At 53.2% G+C, this 11,868-nt stretch overlaps 4 protein-coding genes across 4 annotated transcripts; 1 reads left to right on the forward strand and 3 right to left on the reverse strand.

Moving 5' to 3' along the window:
* Nucleotides 1–1,991: 1,991 nt before the first annotated feature.
* Nucleotides 1,992–3,197, reverse strand: A1O1_03022 (chitinase; the record flags this gene model as incomplete). The annotated part of the gene is made up of 1 exon (XM_007723930.1): nt 1,992–3,197. One exon carries the CDS (start codon nt 3,195–3,197, stop codon nt 1,992–1,994), a length of 1,206 nt encoding a protein of 401 aa, XP_007722120.1.
* Nucleotides 3,198–3,876: 679 nt separating this feature from the next.
* Nucleotides 3,877–4,914, forward strand: A1O1_03023 (2-dehydropantoate 2-reductase; the record flags this gene model as incomplete). Its single annotated transcript, XM_007723931.1, has 1 exon — nt 3,877–4,914. The coding sequence occupies one exon, from the start codon at nt 3,877–3,879 to the stop codon at nt 4,912–4,914; it is 1,038 nt and encodes a 345-aa protein (XP_007722121.1).
* A 128-nt stretch (nt 4,915–5,042) lies between these two features.
* Nucleotides 5,043–8,804, reverse strand: A1O1_03024 (glycosylphosphatidylinositol transamidase; the record flags this gene model as incomplete). The annotated part of the gene is made up of 6 exons (XM_007723932.1): nt 5,043–7,126; nt 7,638–7,844; nt 7,932–8,053; nt 8,136–8,201; nt 8,265–8,346; nt 8,450–8,804. 6 exons carry the CDS (start codon nt 8,802–8,804, stop codon nt 5,043–5,045), a joined length of 2,916 nt encoding a protein of 971 aa, XP_007722122.1.
* Nucleotides 8,805–9,623: 819 nt separating this feature from the next.
* Nucleotides 9,624–11,589, reverse strand: A1O1_03025 (uncharacterized protein; the record flags this gene model as incomplete). Its single annotated transcript, XM_007723933.1, has 4 exons — nt 9,624–10,184; nt 10,244–10,561; nt 10,634–11,298; nt 11,346–11,589. 4 exons carry the CDS (start codon nt 11,587–11,589, stop codon nt 9,624–9,626), a joined length of 1,788 nt encoding a protein of 595 aa, XP_007722123.1.
* Nucleotides 11,590–11,868: the final 279 nt, after the last annotated feature.

Raw genomic sequence — 11,868 nt, forward strand, 5'->3', positions numbered from 1 at the left:
GTGGTGGTGGTGGCAGCAGAACAAGGAGAAGATAGGAGAGGGATGGTTGTTGATTGGGGTTGGCGATGGCGATGGGCGGTAAAGCGGACGGACATCTTGTGCAGTGTGAGTGGACACTCTTGAGTCCAGTATTTTCTCTATAAACATCTCACACTGGGAGTCCTCCCTAGCCTTAACCTGCAGTGCCTGGTGCCTGATGCCTAAACATGCGACTCGGGAGGGTGGATGATGGTGGGTAATGGTGGATGCGCGGGCGCGGCTACGGGCGTGAGGGAGGTGCGGCTTCAGGGGTAAATCGGTTCACTAGCTGGTAGTGCTCGAGTTTCAGCTGGCAACTGACAGCTGGCAGCTTGGTGACAAACTGCCTACTTACACCTAGTACCACAGATAGTATCACCCGTGTGGCATCACCGACCTTACTTTATCAAGCCGCAGGCGGATGGATGCGTAAGGTACATGTTTGTTCCCATTGTGACTCTGGACAATAAGGCAATACTCTGTACATACATGATGGCCAGCATAACAATGTCAACAACCACCGCCTGGTGCCGTTACATGTTGACGCTCCTTAGATACCGGAAACCGGTTATCCTTGCGGGATCTTCCAGCCGGCAATAACTGGTCAGTGGCCTACTACCGGAACTGCGCTCTCTTCAGGTTCAACGGCTCCAGACTCAGGCAAATACAAATCCAGCATGATTCTTCTTCTTATCCGTCCCGCTCCTCGTATCCTTCTTCCCCTCCTTTTGTCTTCCTCGTATGTTGCGTCCGGGACCAGGCCTCTCAGCCTGACGGGCGCCCTGAAAACTGGGCAATCTCGCGCATTCCAGTCTGGCCGGCATGCAATTTTCTTTATTCCTCGAAACCATATTCTGCTCATTAACGTCAGGACACCGTGACATGCAAGGAGAAGTTCGTTCCCCTGCTAGTACCCGGTCTCAAGTCTCAAAGAACCGGTCAAGATTCTCTAGCGAGAGGCAAGACGAAGAGGAGGCGTGGCCGCAAATGATATTGACCGTGTCATGACTCGTGAATGAATGAATCAACCAACCAACCGACTTCGCCTGTCTGTTCCACCTCTTGCTCACCTACCTACCTATGCAGAGCGCTTCCACTCGTTCAAAAACGGTCGATCTGGGATTTCGTAGTGGCTTACACCCTCAAGTCCGGATTCCAGCCGCTGCTTGAGAGGGACATGTACTCTGATACTACTCCTGAGCCCTGATAGGTCAGACGTGGCGACAAAGGAGGAGTCTTCTATCTGACACGAAGTTGACATCTGTTAGATCTCCAGGCAGTCGTGCCGTCATGATATTTATTACATGGCTCTGGTAGCTGGTGGAGCTTTTCCAGGTGCGTTTGAATAATGGCTTCAAGTTGTAGGCATGCTGACTCAGTGTCGACAGGATTCATTTAGTGGTCATGGTGTCCGTCTCAAAGCTTCAAGTTTCCTTGTGGTCAAGGGATATGGCAGGAGCACCTCTCAAACGAATCATCACTTGTCCGCTCGCATGGTAACTCCCGGCGTCTTCCAGATACATAGGTGTCTAGTCTGTAGCGGTGGTCGCTGTTTGTACGCGGTGAAGTTCGTACATCTCCTTTATGACAGCTTTATAACTCTGTAGTCTACTACAGACAGCGGTAGACTCTGTCAAGGCCAACGAGGTAAACCGGATATGTCAATAAAACCTTCGGCGGTGATCTCGCTCAGCAACAGCTGCAGTCGGTTGTCCGTCCATCTACCTGGTGTCTAGCTGCAGATATCGCCAGTTTCTTGACCGGTTGTTCGATCGAGCGGCACCACGTCTTTGGCAGATGATATAGGGTTCGCCGTCGAGCACGAGCTCGAATCCACTTGGAAGGAGGAGGCAGACTCCTCCCAATTAGGAGTCAAGATCATATGACCCTGGCACTCAGTTCCGCGGTCTGCTCTTAGGAAAGAGCCGCAAGATGCTTCAATGAGGTTGTACCAACGTCACCATGGCTCTCCCCTATTCAAACTTGTTCCGGAGATTGTCATATTTGCTCTCCGGGTAATCGAGACAATTCCCGACTTCCTCCAAGCGACCCTTGCCGCCGCTGTGTGTCACAAACGTCTCAACAAGGCTACCCTGACCGATAGGTTTATCTCCACTCGATTCCCACCACATCCCTCCACCGAGGCCATAGTCTCGGACGAAGGCCGCCTTCTGGGCCACCACGGCAGGCGTGTCGTAGCTGATCATCGTCTTGGTCGACGGCGTGTAACTCCAACTCGCACCGATCTCAGGGTCATGGTGCTCAGAACTGTCCGGTTTGGGAAGAGCCTTGTAGTCCCAGACCCCCTGCTCCCAACTACCCTCGCCGACCCCGTTATATGGATATCCCAGTCCCTCGGTAGACGTGAACGCTCGACCGTACAAGGGCATTCCCAGAACGATTTTAGATGGGTGGACTCCATGCCGGGTATAATGCTCGACAGCGGCGATCGTGTTGAACGGTGTAGTCTCGGGATGGGAGCGCGAAGGGAACAGATTCGCCTGATGACCTGCCCGCTGGTCCCATGACCCTGCATAGTCGTAGGCCATGAGATTCCAGAAATCCAGCAGATGGTCCATCTCTGCGATCTTCAACTTCTCAAAATTCGACGGCCCAGCGGGACATGCAACGGTCAAGTAGAATCGAGGGTGTTGATGTTCCGTGGTAGCGGTAGCAGCGGCAGCATCGTCCAGAGCCCTTCTGGTCTCGTCCAGGAGTTTGACAAAGTCTTCAGCCTCGTGCTGGTTCTTCGGGTATTCCCAGTCCACGTCGAGACCATCGAATCCCAGATCCTCCACGATCTTGACGGCGCTTTCTGCAAATCGTCTCCGTCCGCTTTCGGTGCTGGCGGGTTGGGCGAAATTGGAAGAGTAGGTCCAGCCACCGATACTCAGCAAGACTTTGAGATTGCGGTTTCTCTTCTTCTGCAGAAACAGCTGTTTCACACATCCATATACATTGGTACCCGTGTCGTTCCAACTGTCGCCATCGTAGTGCTTGTCCGTGTCTGACCAGGCGTCGGTCAGATAGACTTCACCGCTTTCCGGCCTGACGTTGGCAAAGGCATAGAGGACGTGGGTGAGATGTTCCGCGGGCAGGTCCTGCGGATGATGATTGCGGCCATAGGGCGCCCAGTTGACGTAGTACACTACCGAGCGGATACCGTGACCGCCACCCATCATGGCGAGATTGGTTTCGTCGAAGGTCAGTTGGGGAACGAACTGTGTCAGCGAGGGAGAGAGGTGTAAGAACAAAACCAAGAGTAGAGTTACAATGGAGAATGCTGGCATTCGAAATTGGAAGGGGGACCGACAGAGGAAGAGGCTTTAATACTCAAGAAGCATCTAAGCCATCAAGCCCCGTTGGTTGATATTAGAGTGAGGCTGAGGCTGAGTGACCAAAGGTCGACTAAACCGTGATTGTTTGTCTCACCTTGAACGACGTCTGCCTGTACTACTACGGTACGTATGACTGAGGTACCCAGACGTGCAGGAATGTACCGGAGTGATGCAGTCGCACGCCGCTGTTAGATGCAGTGCCAGTGCAGTGGTGCACTGGAGCAAAACATGTGGCTGACGTATTGAGGCGGTGCACAAAACCATCGTGGCTGACTTCGTCCTCCATCTCCACCACTGCTTGTCCATTGCAGCCTCGGCAGCATGGCATCATTCAACTTGAAGTTCACTTCGAAGACATCAAGCCATCGTGAGGAGCTACCAGTGCCAGTACTAGTAGAACATACATACGGTACCTGATAACCTCAATCAACCCCCGGCTCTCTGTTCTCACAGAAACATCTCCTTCCACCATCCCCTGAGGCCCATCACCGACTAAACCTCAAGATATTGGAAGAGAAATATGCCTCTCGAGATCCTCTTCTTCGGAGCCGGTGCGATCGGGGCATTCTATGCCTCCCGCATCGCCACCAATGCCGACACCAACGTCTCGGTCGTATGCCGGTCCAACTACGCGGCGGTGAAAAGCCAAGGGTTTCGCGTGACATCGCCTCAGTACGGCGACTACCAATGGACACCGACCCGGACGTTCGATTCGGCCGAGTCGGCCAGAAAGAGCGGCGTGCAATGGGACTACGTCGTGGTCAGCACCAAAGCGCTCCCCAACATCTCAGATGACTCGAAACAGCTGGAGGGTCTAGTGACCAGTCCGACCACGGCCATCGTGTTGATCCAGAACGGATTGGGCGTTGAACAACCATACGCTCGACGGTTTCCCAGTGCTTCCATCTTGAGCGCCGTGACGGTTGCGTCGGCCGCACAGCCTACGAATGGCCATATCAGGCATAATCGATGGACGCGGATCAATATAGGACCATTCTTCGATGACTCAAATGAGTCGAATCAACAGAACCCGAAGGCGAAAGTAACAGCTACAGCCCAAAACCAACGGTTCGTCGAATTACTGCTGAAAGGAGGTATCAAGGATGCAATTGCCGACACGCACGAGAAATTGCAGTTGGTTCGCTGGCACAAGATCGCCATCAACGCCGCGTTCAACCCGTCCGCCGTGCTCTCCGGGGGCAGTCATAATGAAGCCATGGCTTCCGACGCGGAGCTGTATGTCCATCTCAAAGGCGTCATGGACGAAGTTCTCTCCACTGGGCCCAAGGTCGTCGGCACTCCGTTCCCGTCGTCGTTTGCTTCCTCTGAAGGTATTCTGAGATCGACGCTGAGGAACAAAAGCGGCAGTAAGCCGAGCATGCTGCTGGATTGGGAAAGTGGGAAGCCCATGGAGCTGGAGGTCATCCTGGGCAATCCTATTCGCTTGGCTCGGGAAAAGGGCTACGAGATGCCGAGGATGCAGAGTCTGTATGCCCTGATCAAGATGAAGGAGAAGAACTGGGAGGCTAGAAACAAGACGGAGAAGAGCAAATTATGATGATCGCCGGATGACGAGGCCACTCCCGTGAGAGGCCTTTGTAATGCTGTAACGGCAGAAGCTGCGGCAAGTGCCAAATCCATCCACTTTTTGCCTTCCACAACCGGGCATTTTAATCATTATCCTTCTCAGATGGAATGCTTGACCACCCCACGCCGACCCTGTGCCGCCGCCGGCGACTGCGACGTCGTGTTGTTCACCCCTGAGAACCACGAACTTGCCACCAAAGTCGCACCCACGATCCACGCCGGCAACCAAATACACAACACTCCGACCGGCACGCCCCAACTTGACCAGACATTCCACCCAAACGCCAGTCTCTGAAGCCAAGCGACAAGCACATGATTCTGTCCGCTGACGAAATACTCGTACACACCCAGTCCGGCAGCCAAGCCCATCGGACTGAAGATCAGGAGAAGCAAATACTGAAGCACAGCAAGTCGCTTCTTGCCAGGCATCCGATCCACAAACGCCAGAGGCACACAGGCGATGCCAAGGAACATGCTGAGACTGAAGTTCAAAGTTGCCAACACTGTCAGGAACAAGCCTAATAGTAACAGACTCAAGGATTTGATCAGGACATATTGTTCATTGGTCGGTGCAGCAAAGGCTGGCAGGGTCGTGTTGTTTGGCATTTCGGGCAAGGCTGATGCCAAGACGATAGGTAGAACGATAGAGAAGAGTGCCAGCAGGAAGAAGGTCGACGGCATGACCTTGAGAGTAAGTGAAGTGAGTAGATATAGGGGGATGAGCGACGCCAGATGGATGCCAGCCAGCAGAGCGATGGGAAGTATGAGGTTCCTGTCGATGGAGATAAACTCAACCTTTGGGACCTGCTCAATACTCGTTGGTGTCTGCTTATCGGCAGCGCGATCCTTTTCTTTTGCTTCCTGCTCGGCGGTGCCATCCACCGTGACAGCGGTCTTCTCTTTCAGCCGATAACCACTCAGAACCCAGAGATAGATTGCCATGAACGTATAAGCCGCGGCGATGATCATGGCGCTGGGCAGATATGTTCCAATGCTCACGAAACGATTGGACTGCATCAGAAGGTAGAAGAAAAAGCTCTGATGAAGCTTCTCCAGCAGATTATTCAGACTGCGACAGATGCTTTCGACTGTCCTGCCAAAAGCCATTTCGTCCTGCCACCCCTGCCCAATGGCAGTCAAAGTGATGGCATCGATGTGGTATGTCATGAAACTAGAATGCGGGCCCGTGGCCTGGCCGAGTGCTTGAGACGCCATTCCACGCACGAGGATTTGAAGCCGGGATGGATATGCACTCTGGCTGTCGCGGTCGGTATAGGTATGTTGGAATTGAATAGAGGTGCCAATTCCCATTTGTCCGGACGCAATCGTCACGGCGGTGTTGAAAAGGTCAAGGTTGGGCAGCGCGCCGTTAACTCCATCATATGCAATGTGGAGAGTCTCAAACCGGTGTTCGAATGGGTAGTCGATGCACACGGCTGCCTGGAGAGCCCCGGACTTCAACGACAAGTCTTCAACCGCTCGGGGATCGTGTGTGGAATGGTACGCATCGATCCAGGCCTGAGGTCCCGCGAAACTGTCCGGGGTGACCAGGAAGATGATGTCCTTCGACCAGAGCGACCATCGTTTGAAGTATCTGGCAAGCGAGATTAAGAGGGGTACCCCGTTGACATTCAGGGCATCGTCGATGTTCTTCAGCGGTGCAAGCAGCACGATCGCCTCCGTTCCATCGCCTCGAGGAGCGTGCAGTACGGCGTAGACATTCTCGCCCTCGAAAGTCTGCCCGGAAGAGGTGTAGGAGTAACGTTGTCTGGCGGTCTTCAAGCCAGCATTGCGGAACAATTCCTGTATCTTCGCGTTTCTCTTGTCTGCCCACGCTCGCTCTTCTTCAATCGACGATGTTTCATTTCCGCCAGGAGACAGTGTAGACCCCGAAACCGTCGCTAACTCGTGCCGGTATGCTCTGAACACGTTCTGCTCGCTACCACCGAAGTAGGTATGCACTTGACCAGGCAAAAGCGCGTTTTCCGAGATGTATGTTTGTCGGGAGTATTCGTTCAGCGGCAAGAGGAGGATCCAGATAATGCCTCCTAGAATGCAGAGGGCGGACAAGTAAGGAGGAATTCGTAACAGACGCGGATCGTCCTTGCGCAGTCGGGAGATGGAGTTTCCTGATGCCCAAGTCAGCGCTCGCTTGCTGGCAGCAGTACGCCTGATAGACAATACTGGTGGTCAGCGTACTCACGTATCAGTCCCATCTTGGCCTTGCTCGGCCAGAGTTCACGCTTCACTGCAAGGCCCTTGTTTACCGATGGCGCTCAAAAATACCGTGGGACCATTTATGGATGGATGGATTTGGACTCTACGCGATCTTCCGAAGATCTCCCGCGGCAGCCTTGGTGCTTACTACTACTACTCGTCACTGGCCACTACATTACCAGTACACTGAACTCGCCATGAAAACGAATTGAAGCCTCTTTTTGCAGTGGTATCATAATCAAAGTGCTTTAAAATCGGGAGAACAATTCTTTTCGTTGTATCGTTAGCGTAAAATACATGGAGCAGTCTATATACATCAAAGCTCTTCGGGCATGGACATTGCAGGATCCGTGTCATTTCAGTCTCTGCACTTGGCTAAGCCGGGTTGATCGAGTGCAATGCCACATCCAATGCTAAGTTGAAGGTACAAAGTCGTTGTAGTATGGCTTGAGGCTCAAGGCCCGAGCCTTTGCCCACTGCCTCCTCCGACCCAGCCTAATCCGATGGGACTCGCATGCTCACCAGGGCTGGTGGTTGAACTGGACGGCAGAACACCATATCGTCCGTAGGTCTGTTGATCCACCGAGACGTAGTGTGGCAGTCGGCCCAACAGGTTGAACTTCCCTTCAATCCAGCGAAGGACTTTCTCGGGAGGCGCGAGGAAGCGAATGTATCCTAGGCCCCCTTTTTGGTTGTCAGGCTGGTTTACCATAAAAGTCCAGGATGGAAAAGCTGCTGGGAGGAGACGAAGGAATGGAGAGATGCACATACATAGATACCCTGTAACGCAGCCGCACAAATGGCCAAGGAACGACGTGTTCGGGATCAGCACCGAGGTGACCACCAAGAGGGCTAACGGCGAGATCCAGGTGGGTATATTGTAGCCAGCGATCCTATGGAGAGTGGTCAGTCAGAGAGTCTCGCATTGGAGCCGGATTTCATAGGAAAGCAATCACAAGTCGAGGAGTTGCATACTCGATGAAAGGATGGACCTTGTATGTTTTGATCGCCTCTGATGCCAGCAGGAGGAAGACCCATATACTATTCCGAACAGTCAGTTATGGCCCGGGTGGCCCGCCTGAGGGCAAGCAATTGTTTCCATACCTGGCACCCAGCACCGGAGTGTTGTCTCGAAGAATTACGCCATCCACCAACAGATATAACGCCGCAGGTATTTGGCCCAGCGCTGTGTAGGCTGTTAGTACCGTTCTCTTGCGATATGCAGTGCGCTCTCTTCTGTTTCTTCTGTGTTCTTTTCTTTTAATGAACAGATGCGGGCATCAACTTACGGCCCATAAAAAGTGCCAGGCTGTTCAAGGTCCCCCATTCGGCCTCGAACCTTTCGAGCAGAGGTATAAGGCAAGCCGTGTCCAACAACATATGCCAAAAGCCCATGTGTATCAGAGGGAACGTGTTGAGCCGGTACATGCTTCCAAATCCCACCTCCTTGGGGGTCAGAGAGCCCCATTGGATCACACTCCATACGGTCTGAAGATCGAGGACCCAAAACGCGACAATGGCCAGCAGAATTAGACGTGTGAACAGCGGGAGTCGGAGCAGGTAGGACCGTAAGCGGGAGATGTTGATGAGGCGCGTCGGTAACGGCAGATTCAGACCATTGGTAGTTATCCTCGGTGGTGCCATGGTCGGGACGGTCGTGGCGAAGCGAAAGGATCTCGTGGAGTGGTCGTTGAGACTTGCGAGGTCGAGGTCTGCTTCGTTGGAGGAACTTGGGGATAGACCGCAATCAAAGTTGGGCTCAGGAGATTATAGTAGAAGCCCTGCTCTCATACGCCATTGTGGTCAAATATGTGTGAATGTGAAGATGCGCACCGTATCACTAAAAGCTGAAAGGTCGAGGCGTCGAGTTGCGAGTTGTTTTGGACATTCTGTCGACTGTCTCCCAGATTGCGGAGAAGCGCATTATTTGTCCCGCGTGAGTATGTAGAACTCTCCTGCTCTGCCCGTCGACCAAATCACTCTACAATACCTCACCCGATACCGTAGTAATTGTAGTGGCTTGAAGGGTATAGCCAGGACTAGGTGGGCATAGGAAATGCAGCAAAATACCTCAAGATTAGAGCGGACTGGGATTAAAGATATGATTCTATGCTGTTCTTATTAGTTAGTTGCCTTATCAACATGCAGCCAGGCAGTCGCTAAGGACTCTCTATAATAATGCAAGCCTGGGTATATTACCCAGTGCCAAAGCAGCCGACGCGACGGCGTCCGGGGTATCGTGCAATAACCAATAACTCCATTCCCTGACCCCCATGTCCAAAGAAGCCTTCATCAAACATCGTCAAAGGGGTATCGCTCGCGAATCAAGCATCGAGTCGCCTCAGCTAGCCAGCCAGTAAATGAATGCGAGAAGAGAAACCTGTAAATGTGGCATGACTGCCTTTTCGTTTGTTCTTGTTGTCGGTTGGTAGCCGTCCACTGACACAGTCAACAGGATGTCAGTCAATAGCTGACGGATCTTTCAGCGGCTCGGAGCTCCTTTCGAGTGGCCCAGCCCTTCAAGGAGAGCACAATGACTTCGTAGGACATGATGAAAGCCGTAAAACCCATGGTGACGGTGAAGACGAACATGGCCATCAGGTCGGCCCTCTCCATGTAGTGGATGATATCTCTCGTGCTAGCCATGAAGATCAGGCCGCCGGAGATCAGACAGAATGAGGAGACCAGTTCAGTGGGTGGGCGAGATGGGTAGATTGAGGTCGGTGGCGAGATATAGTTGACGATGTAGGTGAAGAACCGGGCCACGGAGAAGCCGACGAGCATGGTGCCCCATTGTTTGTGAACCATGGTCGAGACCATCGAATTTTGATGGTGAGCAGACATCATCACACCCAGGAGCATGATGATCAATGCCGGCATCGGGTTCAGAGAGGTGGTATATTGCTTGGGCGGAGTGCGCACTTCAATGGCGTCACTGGGGTGCACCTCGGTTCTGGCTGGCATGTTCTCGACAACGGCGTTGAGACATCTCCGAACGAACTTGGATTCGACGAGCATGCCGCACTATGTCATGGTTAGAAAAGGTCTGGATAATATGGGCTTTGTACGGGGAGGGCGCTTACCAGGCCACCACCGAAGAACATGATGGAGATGGACACATGCTCCAGATCCTGCGCCGTCCAAGCACCACCCCAAGCAGCCAGATGTTCAAGGAAGACGTTGCTGCTGCCGTAGAGGAAAATGACGGCGGACTCGACGAACTCGGCTGATGGTACGGCGGCTTTCCATTGGCCAACCTCGCTGCGGGTGGGTTTGACATTCCAGGCCCACCCCAGATCGGCAAAGCAGCCCATCCAACGTCCAAGTGTCAGCAATCCGTACCAGAAGAAGATTCCTCCTTTGATAAAGTGTGCGAGTCCGTTGAAAATGTTGTTCGCTCGCTGTCAATGGTCAGTAGTGTTCTTTTCTCAAACTGCGCCCAGCCTTGCGGCTGCGCGGGACTGGAGACTTACGAAAATCCCGGCGTAGGTTACCCCTCCTGTGACCAGGGCAATGAAACCAAGGACCAGAATTGTTCGGTCAATGACTTCGTATGCGATTTCGAAGATGCGCAGAAGCTTGGCCGAGAGGAGGTTCGGGACTCGAGCGGACAGGTACTTGTCCAAGACATTGAAGCGGCGCCATCGCGGGCTCGGGTGCGATTGTGGAATGGCGGGCTCGTCATCCTCGGATTCCGGTTCTGGCTCAGGCTCCGGTTTCTCGAAGTCATCGAAGCCGTCGCGGTGAGGAGTGGAGAGGGATCCGTCACGGCTATGGAGGGTTGATGACTGCTCCGTACCCTGGCCACTATCCCCTGACCAGCGGTGATCGGTGTATGGGGTGGTGTCATGGTGAGCCATGTTCTCAATTGAGACGGGCAAAAATGCGGCTCGCTCAGCAGCGGACACCTGGTTGGCCTTTCCTCTGCCCGAATAGGTGAACAAGAGGCTCATGATGACCTGGGCGGCTACCACCCAAGTTGCAATCCAGCCAATCTTGTGATGGGCGTTGTTTTCATACAGATCCGGAGTATTGATATTGTACACAGTCCCGAACAAGACTCCCAGACCATTCAAAATGAGGAAAAGGAACTGGACTGGAAGCGCAAATCTTGAGCGAGAAACGCTGAAAACCACACCTGACAATGTTAGTGTTCGAGTCCATGAACGTTGCTGGCTGACATACCAATAGGCAGGATAAAAAACCACGCCAGCACCATGAGAACGATGTGCGCCATGATCATATTCCCATGCATCCCCAACCCAGCATAGCTCGGCAGGCTGTACTGATCATTGTCATCTAGGGGCTTTTTCTCGTGGGCGTCGCCATCGCCCATGTCCATGGCCGCATGCTCGTCGCCGCCATGGGCTGCAGTCAACCACGCCAGGTGGAGCAGCACAGCTGCTATGGTGTGTCTTGACGGCAACATCAGGTCTGAGCACTCCCCCGGGGTATATCAACAGGTCCTTCTGTTACACCAATGATGCCTCCACAACAACCGGTGGCACTGGCTTCAACCGACCGAATGTTGACTTGGACGAAAGGAAGTTCTATCTTCCAGAACGACAGGACGGTATTCCACTGGAGAGACAGAGAAGAATTCTGTCAGTGGGAAGTCGGGGTATTCTGCTGCGGTAGTTTGGTTACGATGGTCACGACGGCGAGGCGAGGGGGAGGGTAAAGATATCTTGCACAGAGGCAATACTGA

Source organism: Capronia coronata, assembly GCF_000585585.1.
Source record: "Capronia coronata CBS 617.96 chromosome Unknown acBCG-supercont1.2, whole genome shotgun sequence".
In the NCBI taxonomy this organism is placed as follows: domain Eukaryota; kingdom Fungi; phylum Ascomycota; class Eurotiomycetes; order Chaetothyriales; family Herpotrichiellaceae; genus Capronia; species Capronia coronata.